This window comes from Engraulis encrasicolus, chromosome 24 (assembly GCF_034702125.1).
Source record: "Engraulis encrasicolus isolate BLACKSEA-1 chromosome 24, IST_EnEncr_1.0, whole genome shotgun sequence".
In the NCBI taxonomy this organism is placed as follows: domain Eukaryota; kingdom Metazoa; phylum Chordata; class Actinopteri; order Clupeiformes; family Engraulidae; genus Engraulis; species Engraulis encrasicolus.
This window is the reverse complement of record NC_085880.1, coordinates 25,859,351-25,876,724: the sequence shown is the minus strand read 5'-3', so window position 1 is coordinate 25,876,724 and position 17,374 is coordinate 25,859,351. Positions and strand designations below refer to the sequence as shown.

General features: G+C 42.4%; 1 protein-coding gene across 1 annotated transcript in view; it reads right to left on the bottom strand.

Annotated features, from left to right (window-relative positions):
• ryr2b (ryanodine receptor 2b (cardiac)) overlaps positions 1 to 17,374 on the bottom strand; it is a 119,120-nt gene that overhangs the window by 69,423 nt on the left and 32,323 nt on the right. The window contains exons 33-43 of the mRNA XM_063191251.1: positions 17,064 to 17,150; positions 16,407 to 16,633; positions 12,298 to 13,159; positions 11,046 to 11,246; positions 8,737 to 8,842; positions 7,669 to 7,812; positions 6,906 to 7,182; positions 6,509 to 6,623; positions 5,022 to 5,154; positions 2,711 to 2,814; positions 1,275 to 1,410 (exon numbers count right to left, since the gene is read on the bottom strand). Of these exons, the coding sequence (XP_063047321.1) occupies positions 1,275 to 1,410; positions 2,711 to 2,814; positions 5,022 to 5,154; positions 6,509 to 6,623; positions 6,906 to 7,182; positions 7,669 to 7,812; positions 8,737 to 8,842; positions 11,046 to 11,246; positions 12,298 to 13,159; positions 16,407 to 16,633; positions 17,064 to 17,150 (2,392 nt within the window). The remainder of the gene's footprint in view (positions 1 to 1,274; positions 1,411 to 2,710; positions 2,815 to 5,021; positions 5,155 to 6,508; positions 6,624 to 6,905; positions 7,183 to 7,668; positions 7,813 to 8,736; positions 8,843 to 11,045; positions 11,247 to 12,297; positions 13,160 to 16,406; positions 16,634 to 17,063; positions 17,151 to 17,374) is intronic.

The window sequence follows — 17,374 nt, the reverse complement described above, 5'->3', positions numbered from 1 at the left end:
CTATGATAATACACCTCTATATTTTGGATTTGAACAACTTAAAACCTGTTTATGCCACATTTTCAATAATCTAGGCCTACTTCCTAGTATCTAACAAATGAAGAAAAAACACATGCACAAACATACTCTGTGCACACACAAAAATAAAGTGTTTATGCTAGATGTCATTGACTTGAGAGGGCTATTTATTTTGCTAAATGTAGGTAATAATTAGGTCACTTTCACCACCTTCAGATTACTGTCACCACCGTCAGTTCTTAAGTCACCACCGTAAGAAGGAGTTTTGGACATTTTAAATGAATGTGCTTACAAAATTTTCCTTTGTAGTTGTTGAATTATCAAAGTAATAGCAAATTTAAGCCTACACGAATATTTGTGAAATTACAAAAAAAAAATTGATCTATTTAGCCATTAAGTAAGCATTGTCTGACAGCACATATTATTCAATTAGAACACATGAAGCAGTATTAAAATAGAATGAAAGTGAATTTTCAACATTTAAAGGCGTATGTGTGAACCAAAAAACACACACAATCACTTAAAAACTCCAGATACATATGCAACCAAATCAATACACTTTTTATTGCTTTTAATTGTGTCTGACGGTGTTGACAAAAAACAAGGTATGATCGGAGAAAAACCTGATTTCTGAAAAAAATGGAAAATGGGGAGATTGGCCTTGTACATTTCTGAAAAGCAAAGACCTTTGTCCACGAGGATATACCATATTATTTTGTAATTCACTTCGTTTTTTTCTTTCAAGATTACAACCTGTTTTAGCCACTTTCTCAAGAATCAGTGACTTAACACTTAACATACAGTATGAGGAAAACTGCAGACATAAAAATTATATCTGAATAAAACGAATCACTGATTTGGGCTTTTCTAATTAGATTACTGATGCAATTGATTGTTTTAAAGACATTGAAAGATTTGAAGGGCGCTGTGGCGCAGCACGCTAAGTCCCCCACATTTGGGCTTGCATGCCCACAGGACCCCGATTCGAGTCCGGCCGGGGTCATTTCCCGGCCCTGCCCCATCTCTCTCTCACAATTGTTTCCTGTCTGCTCTCATACTGTCCTGTAATAATGGAGGCCAAAAAGTCCCCCCCAAAAAATAAAAAATAAAAATAATAATAATGAAAAAAGACATTTTAAGATGATATCTGCAACTAAATCGAATCTAAATGGAAAAGGTCAGATCTACACAGTAATACACATTATGCTGTGAGGAAAACATGACAAGACGAAGGTGACAAAGGAGGGTAATATTACCATTGCAGAAGACAGCAAAGCGGAGGAAGTCCAGGTAGCGCTCCCCCTCCACTGGATTCCACCCGATATCAGGATAGCCCTTAGCCAAGAGCAGGGCACAGCTCCGGAAGCCACATCCGGCCAGATACTGCACCACCTACAGGTACATGGACAGAAACACACAGATAACAGCAAAACAGTCAACAAGACAAGACAAGACAAGACAAGACAAGACAAGACAAGACAAGACAAGACAAGGCAAGGCAAGGCAAGACAAGGCAAGACAAGATAAGGCAAGGCAAGGCAAGGCAATTGTATTTGTACAGCACATCTCATACACAGAGGCAATTGAATGTGCTGCATAAAAAATAAAAGCATAAGAACACAGTAAATACAATAATAAACAAAGGCAGAAACATGAATATGGATAAAAGGATAAAAGCAAGGAATGAACAGAAGACTACCCTTAGATATGAGCAGGAGACAGTCCCAGAATCCACATCCTACCAGACACTGCACCACCTACTACAGCACCATCCAGACAACAGCAAAGCAACTGTGTTTCCCATTCATTGACCATCTGTGGCGCAACACCACAGCATAACTAGCCAGGCTGTGCCCTCCTAGTGATGCAAAACTTTTAGCGCTGCAATTAGTCAGGTCAAGAGCAATGCAAGTACTTTCTGAGTTCCCGCAAATACGGGAACTCCTTCCGATTTGACAATAAGCAAACAACCATAAGTAAAACAAGGGAGGCAGGTCAACCATGCCGTTTGGGAAACGTTAATTGTTATGCTCTTGGTCAGACCAAGTCTCGAGGAGATTTGAATGATTTCGATGATAATCAGGCTACAGCACAACCACCACAGAGCATTATAAATTGATCATCAGCTGCACATAGTATATGTCAATATGGTAAATGCAAACCCCTATGTTCTCCCGGGAACCCCTATGTTCCCAGACTGATCTATGCAATAGTTTTTGCAATTTTGCAACATTTGTTTCTCGTTTGGCCAGTTGGGGAGCCCCTGGCTCGTAGGGGCCCAAAGGCTATAACCGTATCTAGACTGTATGTTAATCCAGCCCTGCAGGCAACAGCAGAACAAACAACAAGCAACAGAACCAACTGCTCCAGTCAAAAAAGCTTAGTTTGCAGGAAAAATGAAACCTTGTTAGCCAACATGGTATCCCAACACTGGGGTACAGACCTCTGCAAATCTCTCCAGCTGGTTACAGTACAGAACTGTAATATTAGTATTACTGGAATCTAGGGAGGACAGTTTTTTTCTATTGGGTTTTTACTTTGGCATGTTTATGGTATCTATGGTGATGAATTCAGGTGTGTGTGTGTGTGTGTGTGTGTGTGTGTGTGTGTGTGTGTGTGTGTGTGTGTGTGTGTGTGTGTGTGTGTGTGTGTGTGTGTGTGTGTGTGTGTGTGTGTGTGTGTGTGTGCCCACCTTCTCCAGGGCTGACTCAGTGAGGCCCAGTGCCAGCTCATTGTTATCCATCACGGAGGCAGCGGCCACATCCAGGGGTGTGGAGCCCCGCATGGAGGGGGAGGCTGGGGAGGAACAAGTGGATAACAACGCCATCAAACACCTCACAGGTCTGCGGCACACAGAAACCTGGAGGATCAGTGTTGCATGCTAATCGCAACACTAGAACACTTCACCATAGTAGGCTTTACACCAGGCTTGTACGAAATTCTGAATTGAAATTCAAAGTAATGTCATAATACGAACACTAGGTGGTGGAGGAAGCAGCCCAACAGGTGCCGGGAATAGACACATAAGCTTAGTGATAAGGGTTATTCTACGTTTTCAGTGTGCTTTTGGCAAAAGCAAAATATCAATTATCAGTATTTTTTTTTTCAAATAAATGACCTAGATGTTTCCAAACAAACAAATTGCCAAGCTTAATCTTAAATGATTTGATAAATACTCTAATGAAAGCGAACATTTGCTTGATTATTTTGTCAACAGTGTTATGGACAAATACTGTGTCATTTCAAACATATATAAAAATACTACAGAGTTGAAACAACATACGTTTGGAAGTGCTATGTCCCTTAGCAATAATGGTGTCATTAATCTGTGCAACTGATATAGAAAATGTGATTGTTGAGCTTCATAAGTAGGATTTTATGATTCACTGTGACTGACACATTTTTCATTATAAATCCTTGTAACGTCTGATTTGAATTTAGTCACCCTCCTTACACAAGACTTCCCTCTCCAGAGATACTCCCTAGTGTCTGTTCATAGGATTTTTCCAACACATAAGGGATCAATAGCACAAAAACACTTTCAAAACAGTCAACCCTGCTACTCAACTGTGTTACGGTCAACAGTGCAGGGGAACAAGTCGGCACTTTTTTAGGAGAAAAATCAGAGCAGACAAACCCATCTCCCTAGAACACAAATTATTTTGTTTGTTTGTCTGTCAATATGGAGATAAATTGGCAAAAACATACTCCTCCTCAACTGTCATAGCTGAAGCGTAATACCATTGATGGTAACACGGCTTGACATTTCAGCCATTTTTATGGTGTTGTGCTAACTGAAGACCTCAGAAGTTCCACCACAACACCTTAATCAATTCATGTATTTGTATGCTTTATCTGTGTTTTTCTACAAGTGATTTCTAATTCAGATTCTTATGAATATGTTGATAACACAGTTGAAACACAAATTTTCCGCTATGAGAACATGAAAAAGAATGGATTAAATTATGGAAGGATGGAGCTCAAAACTTACCAAAAAGTCTTCCCATATCCTGCCAAAGAGGTTATGACATCACGTGATGTTATTCGTATGGCTTAAGACCAAACCATTACTGATTTATGGAGGGGGTTTCAGACCGTGACACGGTTAACATAGTTTTTGTGGACACACACAAAATGGCAAATTTCATGTATAATGGAAAGTACAATGGTCTTTCTGACAGCTTTGTCATATTGTGATGATTACTGTGAATCAACATTTGCAATCGTCTTGGGCAAAACAAGTTTCTTTACATGCTAATATGAAGACTGAATCTGACATTTGGAAAACAGGACGGCATGAAAACGCCCAAAAGCAGTATTAAATATTAATTCTTGCTGAGGGAAATAATGCCATGGATTCACTTTCTGTATTATATGAAAGATAAATATTTGCTAATGTCCAAAACATCATTGGATGCAGTTAATAGTGGCAAATAAAATCCATGGACTTAAAAGCGCAGCCGAATCGTAGAATGACCCATAAATGTACAGCACCATCTAGTGTTCCCATGTTGTCATTACCTTGAATTTCTTTGAATTTAATCTACACCACCCATTAAGAGTCCATAGAACACCACCATCTAGTGCTCATATTATGGCATTGCTGTGAATTTCAATTTGTTACTGTGAATTTCAATTCAGAATTTTGTACAAGTCTGCTTTACACACCTCAATTAAAATAGGTCTGTTGAATGGTAATTGTTCAAGTAGTTGACAAATATCCTGCACTCCATTAGTTACATTTTTAATTGCTCACAACGTTTTGGTCATTCAGACCTTCTAACTCACCTTAAGGAGATCTGACAGTAGTACTAAATGAGCAATAAAAATGTAATGGATGGTAATGCAAGTGTAATGGATTGTGTGCAGGATATTTCTCTACTAATCACACCACTAGAAACTTGAAGGGCACTACGTTTAATTTGATCTGTTACACAAAATGACCCACAGCACCTTTAAAGCAAGTTCAAAGTTGAATGAATTTATAAACCACATATAGGTACCAAGTCCAACATTGCAGTTGTCCAACAGATAGCTGAGATGGTCGAACATGGCCTTCTGGTTATGGCGGCTGATACGGCAGAAGTAACAGAGAAACCTGCAGCAGTGAGCCACCATCTTGGGAAACATGATCTCCTGTCAAGAATGGGGAGACGTTCAAACATTCAAACATTTTCTAAAGTTTCAGGTTATAAGGTAAATCTACAAAAGTCAATTGCTTGCCCGCTCAATATTATAAAAGAGGATGATATAAAAAAAAGAATGCCCTTTTTCTTGGTCAATTCATGGGTTCAAATATCTTGGAATACAAGTAACACCTTCTTTAGAAAAACTATTTACGGCAAACTACAACTTTTTGTTGGAGGTTTGTCAAAACAAGCTGCAGACTTGGACCACTCTTCCATTCTCTCTCATTGGTAAAATCAATGTGGTCAAAATGAGTATACTCCCTAGGTTTATTTATGCGTTTATTATGTTACCATGTCATGTCCCGTCTTCTTTTTTAAAGCTAATTAATAAATCCTTAACAAGATTTATATGGAACAATAAAACACCAAGAGTTAAGCTGGCTACTTTATCTAAATCCTATGTTAAAGGGGGGCTAGGACTCCCTAACTTTCAGTGGTATTACTGGGCCTGCCAGGTAAGAAATATTGTAAGTTGGAAATTAGAAACCAGCACTCTTTGGGTATCTCTTGAATCATCAACATGTTATCCATTAGATATTATGTCAACACTTTACATTAAGACTCTACGTCTCCCGACAACTGTAGAAGAGTTACCTCCACTACAAGCTACTCTGAAAGCATGGCAGGACTGTAACCGGTTCTTAGATAAAGATAGTTTGATAAGTGTAAATTCTCCCATTGCATTTAACCCAGACTTTTTAGCTCTCTCACAAACAAATTTTCGAAACTGGACACTTAATGGTCTGAAGACTTTTTTCCAGACATGTTTGACAAGGGTTCTGAGTCTGTGAAATCAGGTCTACATGGTCCTTAGTACATAAATACATAGACACAGTAAAACTTACAAACCTAAGTTAAGCATATAGGGTAGACCTCTATGTGAAGTGGGTAGGAAATAATTGTGTTTTTGTTTTTTTGTGTTATGTTTGTTTGTTTGTTTTTGTTGTTGTTTATTCTTCCTTTGTCTAGTGGACAAGCGCTGTCCAGTTTGTGTGATGTTTGTGTGATATGTGTAAAAGTGTAAATAAAAAAAGAAAAAAAAAGAATGGGGAGACGTTTATTGTATGGAATAGGTTTCAATCTTAAAGGTCCACTGAGTAATATGTTGTTTTATATTATGTCCAGAATTCATGCTTCCCATCCATTGTATGAAATATGTTTCAACCTTAAAGTGGAGCGAATTCCGAAAATGTCTTAGAAGTTAAAATTTTAAGATGATTTGTGAAAAATACCACACAGCAAGCTATTCTCCCATCAATTAGTATAATTCGTAGTGTGCAAGTGTACATCTCTTGCTGTACCTTAGATTCTCCCTCTCCTAGGACGTTAACCATCACCTCCATAACTGTCTCGTGCATCCCCAGAGCTCTCATCAGGTTTGGATGCTGGTAAAATACTTTATTGTTCATGATGTCACTATAAAGCAAAGATGGTACAAAGCAAGACATGTAACCAGGCAAGTCATTGATCCTAACATTCATTTGAGATCAAATGAAAGGCCACACTGAGCACTCTTCATCAATAAGAAGAAGTCTTGTGCATTGGTTGCGTGTAGCTTCTCTTTAAGACATTATGTGGGGGGTTGGAATGTATACAGGCATGTCATCGTTATCATCACATAAAATATGAAATAAAACAGATGAACCTAGAACTAATTTTATGTAGTTCACACTAGCATCAGTCACAGCGGCATCTCACCCGAGCCCCTGGATCATGAGCGCCTCCTCCTGGCGGCCCATGCGTATGCGCAGCAGGGAGCGTATGCGGCCCAGGGCGCTCTGCAGGGCGCGGGTGTCCTCCACAGAGCTGGGGCTGATGCAGTAGGCCCTCCGCAGCGGGCCGGCCATCTGCACGCTCAGCCCTGCGTACTGCCTCCGCAGCAGCCGGAAGACGGCCTGCACCAGCTCCGCATCCCCCATCACCCCCTCCTGGGCCCAGCGCAGCGTGGCCTCCAAGATCATCTGCCGCAGTGACACTGAGGACAGCAGGAAAGAGCATTGGTGATGGTGGCAGTGATGGTGGTGTTTGTGTGTGTTGTACAGTGGGAAAGCATGTGTGTGTGTGTGTGTTTGTGTGTGTGTGTGTGTGTGTGTGTGTGTGTGTGTGTGTGTGTGTGTGTGTGTGTGTGTGTGTGTGTGTGTGTGTGTGTGTGTGTGTGTGTGTGTGTGTGTGTGTGTTTGACAGACAGAGAAGGAGAGAGAGAGAGAGAGACAGAGACAGAGAGAGAGAGAGAAAGAGTATTTCAGAGAGGGTTATGGGGCACTGGGTACAGTGGTAAAATTTATTGGTGGTGTGTGTGCATGCGTGCGTGCGTGAGGGAGGGAGGTTAAGAGGGGAAAGTAGGGTCAGCGGGTCAGGTGGATTATAAGATTAAGTGGGGGGTGACCGACCTTAATCAAAGTTCTTTGTCACTACCTATCTGAAAAAATCCATCCCACATGCAGCAAGCAAAGCAACCCACCGGGTTTTTCTGCGACGGTGTCCTCGGAGCAGAGGGAGAGCTTGCGCTTGAGCCTGGCCACCTTCTCCACCAGACAAGAGAGCCGACCCCTGACAGACAGATCCCCTTCATCCTCCGCCTCTAAGTCGTCATCGATCTCAATGCCTGTATTTAGCAGCGAGAGACCCCATTAGTTCGGTTTAATCTTTGTGCAGTCAGTGCGATTGTATTTTGCTGCCTACCTGCTGCCCCCAGTGCTGAGGGGGGCTGGGGTGGGGTGGCAACAGGGCTGGATTAAGATGGTCTGGGGCTAGGTTGCTGGGGACAGGTTGCTGCTAGGTCCCCACAGAAACTAAAATTCGGTGACAAAGTTACATAGTAGATAGCTACCATTTCCCAATGGCAAGTGTTCTAGCCTTGGTAGTGCGTGAAACGTCCCTACACAGTCTCACCCCAAGTAGTCAATATCTGAGTACCTTTGACCAGACTGCAATTTTTTGACGTCTTGGGTATTCCTTCCACGTCACATTTTGACTATGTCCTCAAAGGCGCCCCCTTGTGGCAGCATAACGTCATTGAGGTTAGGTTTAGGAATAGGTTTAGGGTGAGGCCAGATAGTCAAAATGTGACGTGGAAGGAATACCCAAGACGTCAAAAATTGCAGTCTGGTCCAAGGTAGTCAGAAATTGACTACTTGGGGTGAGACTGCGTTGAACGTCCAGTGACGAGATACTCTTTGGTGAACTCCGCAGAGTATCTAATCGCTAGGCGTTTCACGCACTACCAAGGCTAAAACACTTGACATTGGGAAACAGCCATAATTCCAAGACAGGAATGATGGACAACATGTTTTCCAACTAGAGGGAGAGGGATATTAAGACGATTTTACTCTCTATTCAACACAACAGACTGACTTACTCAACACTGTGTCTTGTGGCAATTTTGCAATGAATGTTTTCCTTTTCCTTTTGGCCAATTGGGCTCCCCGTGGACAGAGGGGGCCCTTAGGCTGCAGCCATACCACCTGTGTGTTAATCTGGCCCTGAGTGATAGAGGCTTGGTGGTGGTGGTGGTGGTGGTGTCACTCACCGCAATGAGTCATGAGATCACTGTGGAACCGCTGGAGGAGCTCCTGAATCTCCACGGGGCATGGGCACTCGCACACATCATCACGGAAATTGAGCAACAGGTTAACCTGTGGAAAGAGAAATGAGTTCATACAACCATATGAAAATCAAACAGCTGATTTTGTTTTCATTGACAGTTTTATATCCCAAAGTCCTTCTCGATGTGAAGTGGTGGAAAATGTTAGGTAAGACATGCATCACTAGATCACTAAAGCTACTGCGTGAGATGTGTTGGTATTGCATCCTCTCTACCACTAGGATCTTTCTCATTACATTAAATTAGGAGAAATGATTCTTCAAAGTTATCAAAATAAGATTAAGATAATGTTTGTGGTTTGCCCAGTATTTACATAATCAGCCCTTAAAGTATGAATTCATTGAGACTCATTAGTGATCCTATCTATGTAGTACAGATGACATAATGTTGATACTGCTAGGCATTAATGCTGAACATTAGTATACCACAGGCAAGTGTCATATTGCAAAATACTAAGAATTTAGATATGTTAAGTCATTTTAAAGACATCATCTCAATGATAGCAATAAGTTACTTTATGACGCTCACAATGCAAATACCCTAAAACGGTTTAAATAAGCACTTTCTTGGCTGACTAAAAATCTTTACTTGGGAAGTATCCCTACAGGCAGTGTATTGCTTAAATACATTACTGTTCATGGATTACAATCAATATTTAATCACCCAAATGATAAAATATGTTGTTAATCAGACTCTCTGGTAATTGCATAGTGGTTGCCATTAAGTTAAGGTCAATGTTTTTCGCCTTTTGAGACAAAATACACTTTTTTTCTTTAAGTTTAATAAAAACGAACCACTGGCGCTTGCAGAAGGTAAACGGCCAAATTAAACTTTCGCCACACTGATAATCGGTGGGGGCACTCACAACTTTGTCTTCAAAAAGAAAAACAAAACTTAAAATTAGACACAGCTAGGAAGCTTTAATCTCACATCTCATTTAAACAATATGAAACTTGAATATTAAAACTGTATTAAATAATTAGTCTGACTGGAAAAATACAATGTTAAAATAATCTTCTTTGGACAAGCTGTACTGACAAAAAAAGAAGGTGGGCAAATAGAGATAAGCTCAGTTTCATCAAAAAGTTTCAACTTTGGAAGGAGTTGTACAGCCAGCGAGCACCCAGATCCGCGTTCATTCATCTGGAATAAAAGGGGCTAATGCATATTTTATGGTACATTAGTCTCCTTATGACTTCTCTTTTATGAGCCCCTCTGCAGCTTAGCAGCTGGATCAATCACTTCACTTCACCTTCTGCCTCCTGTAAAGTCCATGTGCTCCCAGTCCCTCCAGAGTAAATACAGCACAGTACAGTAGATCTCACCTGCACGTTCTGGCCCCCACACACACTACGTGTCTCAAGACACTAAAGCTGCGTATAGTACGTAGTTTGGGCTCAGTTGAGTGTAGAAGTGATATGTAGGAATATGTACAGGTCTGGTAGTGTAATAAAATATATTGTATGTACATGCAATATACTATATACTATGTCAGGGCGCTAGGTGTAGGTAGACAAGGCGGTCGCTTAGGACGGCATATGTCTGGGGAGCGCAAGTAATGCCCGAAAGTCTCAAAATAAGAATGTTCAGTGAAATAAAACATTTCACTTCATATTGAAAATGGCTATTTATGAGTTCTCAGTATATATGTAGGTAGGTTCTAGATCAGCTGTGCTTGATTGTGCTTGCTTAAATGGCGCCATGTTTACAGATGGAGATTTCTAAAAAGGAGAGGGGTGTATACAAACATGATGCAAAGGAAAAATGTGAGTAATGTGGTAGTGAGCACTGCAGTGTGATAGTTATTTCACACCTCTCTGGACAACCACCATCATGCCTCATGAGAAGACCATGAGCTCCCAGTACCTCGAGGGTAAATACAATACAGTTGATCTGACCTGCACGAGTTAGCACCACAGACGCACACACACACACACACACACACACACACACACACACACACACACACACACACACACACACACACACACACACACACACACACACACACACACACACACACACACACACACACACACACACACACACACACTCATGTACAATCCATACACTTCCATTTCTACTGACCATGTGCTCCTTGTCTCCAGAGTGAATACAGTAGCCTACAGTAGATCTGACCTGAGCGTTGACCTCTGACACCCCACCCCCCGCTGTGTGCACACCGTGTAAAGAATCTGCAAAGAATCTTGATTCTTGAATACTGCTTTCATTACCTGCTCCTGCGGCGGGGAGCGGAACTCTTTGGTCTTGCGCGCTGTGAGGGCGGCAGACATGTTAAGCGCCTGCATGACCTCGTTGTAGCGGAAGCGCTGGTTGTCCTGGAGGCGGGCCACAAAGTCGTCTGCAAACGCCATCACCGACTCCACCCGGTGACGCACCTGGCAGTCGCACAGATACTCCAGCAAGTTGCAAACCTGGGAGAAGTGGCAGAGGACAGGGGAGTCACGCAAGGACAGATTATCCTTACGAAAATCGACCACGATTTTATTATAGTAACCATGGTTCTACCATGGTATGTCATGGTTACTCAAAGTACCCTGAAGATCACAGAGCTGCAGGTTCGAATCCCACCCTTACCTCTCCCGACACCTCCATCCATGCCTGAAGTGCCCTTGAGCAAGGCACCTAACCATACATTGCACCAAGGACTGTCACCAACACGTGTTGGATTAAAAAAAAGCATCAGCAAAGTGTAATTTAATGAATTACTATAAACCGTGGTAAAACCATGGTTAGTTTTCAGAGTAAAACCATGGTTCATTTTCTTAAGGGTATAATTAAACCATAGTCAAATCATGATTGAACAGTAAAAAGAAAATTGAACATAGTAAAAAGAAAACCATGATTTACCATGGTCGATATTCATGAGGGCCTGAATTAAATACTGTAAATTTAACCCTTGCTTGTTCTAGAATTGTTTATTAGCACAGATCCTGTCAACTCTCTAACTCATTTCAGCAGGCAAGAGAGCAAAGAGAGGGCAGGTGAGACATATGCAGACCAATTTGAAATAAAATACCATGATCAAAATACCTAGAGATCAAATAGTTTGAGAATTCTTTACTAACTGGAACCCTGCCAACTCCAACTCCCCTGAAGAGGCAAGAGAGCAAAGACAGGGCAGGAGAGTCATACACACACGGGCCAAATCTGAATAAAAATACAACGATTTCGCCTTAGCTTAAAGGCCTGAAAAATTCTATATGAGCATAAACCCAATCACCTCGCCAACTCACTTCAAGAGGAGATATAACAGGGGAGTCCAAGATCAAATACAGTAGTTTTAGAATTCTTTACTAACAGGAAACCTGTCAGCTCTGTCACTCCCTTAAAGAGGAAATAGGGCAAAGAGAGGGCAGTGGAGTCCTAAACAGAGACGATACCTGAATTTAAAACGATTTCACCTAAGCTTAAAGGGTTGTAGAATTATACATTAGCACAAATCCTTTCACCTCTCAAACTCACTTGCAGTTTCACCGCCTCGGGCAACTTCATCTGCAGCAGCCCCTGTTTTGGCAGGCTTCCCAGAGTGCCACCTCTCTCCCTACCAAACTCCATTCCAAATGCTTCATCATCCTGGTCCTCATCATCATCATCAACATCCTCGGTGATGACCCAGTTCTGGATGTAGATGCCAGGCAGGATGAGTCTGAGGGCCTGCCTGAGGTCGGGCCCCTGGTACACCCCCATCAGCAGTAGAGTGTGCAGCAGCCGCAGCAGAGGCACCAGCAGCAGCTCCACGCTGCCCCCTGCAGGATCCCTTACGCGCCGACCAGCCGCGCACACGGCCTCCCGAAGCATCCCCAGCAGCAGGGCCTTCAGCTGGGGCACCGGGAACCAGGGGCTGTCCGGCTGGACGTCCTCCACCCTGCCGCCACCATCCAGGGACCCTCCTCCAGCACCACCACTCACCCCTTCGTCGGGTGGTCTGATGAAGCAGGGAGTGGCGAAGTGCAGCCGGGGCCAGAGGGAGGCGCTACGGACACTGCCTGGCAGCGAGTGGCGCCTCCTCCGGCTGTTGTAGAGCGTGACGGCGCGGGAGCCTTTGGACATGGGCACGATGTACTCGTGGGTCATGGCCTGCCTGGCGCTGGCGTGGGCGCTGAGGTGGACCTCGCTGAGCAGGGCGTAGTAGGCCTGGCGCAGCGGGCCCGGCATGTCACGGCACTGGAGCGCGTACAGGAACTGCGATTGGTCCACGTGGCTGCACAGTGCGTGCGCCAGCTGCGTGTTTCCATGACTACACAGGGCAGAGTAGAGACGCAGGGTGTGCCGGTGGAAGGTCAAGAGGTCGCGGAGCTCCGACAGCTCCAGAATGTCAACACACCTATCAGCAAAATGGGCACACGGACGCAGAACAAACATGTGATAAATCGACAGCATTTATGTATAGTGCATTCCCCACTTAGCAGTGCACCCAAAGGACTCCATGGCGTGAATGCTTGACATTCAATCAGTTACCTACATACGGTAGGTACGCACAGATGGTGGAAAGCTGCAATGCAAAGCATTCTCCAGCTCATCAGGGGCTGAATGGGGTTAAGTGCCCTGCTCAAGGACACTTCAATCTACTTAAGAGGACTGGCAATCAAACTCACACCTATACACAGTATACATGCAGTGTTAAATAACACTTAGAGAGTCGATTTCACCTCTTCTAGAGTGTTTTTGGTTCCAGAGTACTCTCTAAGAGTTGGATTAACACTGCGTTTTTACTGTGTGCATACGACTGCTGGTAGACTCCATTGCTTTCTCATCACCAGGCATGTTACAGACAAGAATGAATGAAATGAAAATTCTTATTCAAAGATTATGATAACTACCCATTCAATATCTCCTGAAAGAAACAAAGACCCTTGATTATCCCCCATCCACCATTCTCTTTTGTAAATGTGGGATGTGTGCACTTAATGAACGACATTTGTTGTCGTCACATGTTCATTGTTCAACTTTGACCCTGGATGGATGGATGGATAGACGGATGGATAGAGAGATCGATAGATAGATAGCTAGGCCTAAATATATAGATATATAGATAGATAGGCCTAGATAATATCGGATTTTATCACATTTTTATAATTTAATCCACATCAAAGGCACTCTATGGGAATACTGAACAATTAATTATCCATAAATGATATACCATTTGAAAGTGTGTTCTCTCTACTTTAATATGAAAGTAACTTGTCAAATAACTTGAAAAGAAATGAAAAGTGTCAATTACATTATTTAAAATATGACCAAAATGTCAATTTTTCCTTAGAATTCCTGGTAGAATTCCGACCTATTCAAAAAAAATTCTGGTAGCTAGAGGGTTAATGACCGACAGTACAATTTTATACCTGAGGAAGATTGTGATTTGTGTGTGATCTGTCAGAATCTATTAATCGATTAACACCTATTTATTAATTACCTATGATCTATTAGTATGATCTATTAATTAAGCGGGCTTGCGGAGCAAGGACCATGCAGAGCATGGCCCTTGCAGAGCAAGGCCCGTTTATAGTAATCTCTAAGTCCTGTTTAGTTATTATTATTGGTCTTGTGCAGGGCAGCAGTAAAATAGAAAATGGATCTCCCCCTAGGCCTTTCGAGATAGAGACACCGTTCAAACACTAAAACGACCGGCTCGGCTTGGAGATCGCGTATATTAATAGGCTTTTCCGTGTCTCTTGTCGTTTTCCCGTTTTTGGCGATTTTGTGAAAGCTTGGGTCCCCATTGGAAACAGTGGTGGAACCTCCATGAACCAAGGTTCCGCCACTCTAGAGATTAGAGTGTAGGAGGCTTTTTCGGTCATAAAACATCAACACTTTCACCTAGAAGTTTAGTTGACGCGTTGTTAGCGAGCTCTATGGGATGTCTCCAAATTGTGAAAGTTTCATCTCCCAACTCCCAATACTTTTTAAATGGCAGGTTTGTAAAAAAAACAGACCTGGCTCTATGGAGAATCCCAGTCTTTGGAAAAGTGCATTTTTCAAGAGATCAGCGCATGTCCCACACGGAGGTCCATTTGTGCCTGAAAAATTTAACCTATAAACTTCATTCAAAGACTGTTAGAGACATCACAAGCATGACTCCGATCTGTGAAAAGGACACGTGCCAACTCCTTTTAGTTTTTTTACAACGATGTTGTAAAGACAAAAAACTCATTCTCATTTTCTCCCCTGTTAAAGGCTCAATACTAACTGTCTTTCAGTCAATCACAACAGGTGCAGCCAGTGAAGGATTCCATTTCAACTGTCACTGTCTCAAGATTCCATTCTTAACGAGCAGGTGCGAGCAAGCATTCTAGAAGTCCATTGTTGAGCTCTGCAATGCAATGTAATATAGTCTTGCTGGACTATGCATGACAATTAGCTGCTTGGCTTAGTGGTAATGCATGCTGCTGCATCAGAGATATGGAGGTTGAGGGTTCGAAACCCACACGAAGCAATGTTGATTTTCTAAATTATATCATATGCAGCGTTCCTTGGCCGACTTAAAATGCCATACATGTATATCATTTAGTATGGATGGCAAATGTGCTGAATTACAGATATTGAGATTGGGGGTTCGAAACCCAGTCAAAGCCATGTTGATTTTCAAAATTACATCATATGCAGTGTTCCTTGGCCAACTTAAAGTGCCATGTATGTCATTTAGTATGCATGGCAAATGTGCTGGATTACAGATATGGAGGTTGGGGGTTCGAATCCCAGTCAAAGCCATGTTGATTTTCAAAAGTATATCATATGCAGTGTTCCTTGGCCAACTTAAAAATGCCATGTATGTCATTTAGTATGAATGGCAAATGTGCTGAATTAGGGATATGGGGGTTGGAGGTTCGAACCCCAGTCGAAGCCATGTTGATTTTCAAAATGATATCATATGCAGTGTTCCTTAGCCAACTTCAAATATCATGTATTGTATGTCATTTAATATCAATGGCAAAGGGGTTGGATTACAGATATGGAGGTTGTGAGTTCTAATCCCGCTCGAAGCCATGTTGATTTTCAAAATTATATCATATGCAGTGTTCCTTAGCCAACTTAAAATACCATCTATGTCATTTAGTATATCCCCAAAACGCAGAGCTGCAACACTTTCAAGATGGCTGAATCCAAGATGGCTGAATTGTTTGGCCCATAACTTCTGACTGGGTGGATGGAGTTTTTCCAAGATTTCTTTTAGCTTTGTTTTCTCAATAGTACTTTGTTTCATCTCTGCCCCAAAAGGCAAGCCCGCTTCCAGCATTTTCTGTGAGAATGCATTTCTAGTTACCTAGTATAATTCATAATCTCATTCAAAACAGTGACATGTATCCCAAACTAATTCATTATCAACATGCAGCAGCAACATATCACTTATATAGGCTTCTGCCATGACACCTTTGAGTTGTCAAAATCTATTAATAAACCGAAAAAAAAAGGATCAACAAAAGGATGAATGACTACCTGATATGACCTTCTACAACTCCCATTAAAGTAATGTAATTAAATCAAAATTCATTAATGAACACATACACGCAAGTTATCACACACCCCTCATAGTCTACAGGCTTCTCCTCCCATGGCCCTTATGTATGTCCTCTAACCTGTTCTCCTCGGGGATGTGGAGGGTCATGACCTGTGGCATCCCAGGGCAGTGCACCCTCCACCCGTGCCTGTCCTCCATGCGCGTCACCTCCACCCTGGGTAAGCGCTCGGGCATCCGCAGCCAGCGGTACGGCACCAGGTGCTGCACGTGTAGCCTGGGTGGGCACTGGGCCACAGGGTTGCCACGCTCAACCCCAAACATGCCAGCCGACAGGGGCATCATATTCTGTTGGTGTGGAGAGACAAATGATAATGTGAACCTTTATCATCACTTTGAAATATAAAATTGTCTTGGGGAATTGAGTGAGTGTGATTACATAGTATGATAACATAATGCAAAAAACAAAGATATAAAGTAGACCAGCACACTACATTTTACATAAGTACTGCATTTTATTGGTGGAAAAATCCTTTTCAAACAAAGACAAGTAGAATTAAGAAACCAGAAATGTGAACCCATAAAAACTGTTTTAGGTCCAAACTCATGAAAGAGAAGGAATGATTAATAAGGAAAGTGACTGACAAGACATGTGCTTCATTTAACAAGTCTGGCACCAATGTAATGAACCAAGAAGGGAAGATTAGACTCTCAATATTAATCTAAATCTCAAGATGAAACAGCCATCTGGGTGACTTGATGTCTAGTGTGTAACTACCTTCATTCTGGCGAGCTGGAACTGGAACATGTCAGAGGTGGTGGCTTTGGCAAATACGGCCGGGTACAGCTTAGTACAGGGCTCCACCTAGTGAGAAACACAACAGCACAGGTCATGCTATCACACACATGCATACATGCACATGTATGCACACACACACGCACGCACGCACGCACGCACGCACGCACGCACGCACACACGCACACGCACACACGCACACACACCACAATAGAAAATAGAGTCAGGAATGGAAGTGAGAAAGAGAGATGGGATTGCTGGCGTCACATGTGTGTAAAATGGGCACCTGGCTC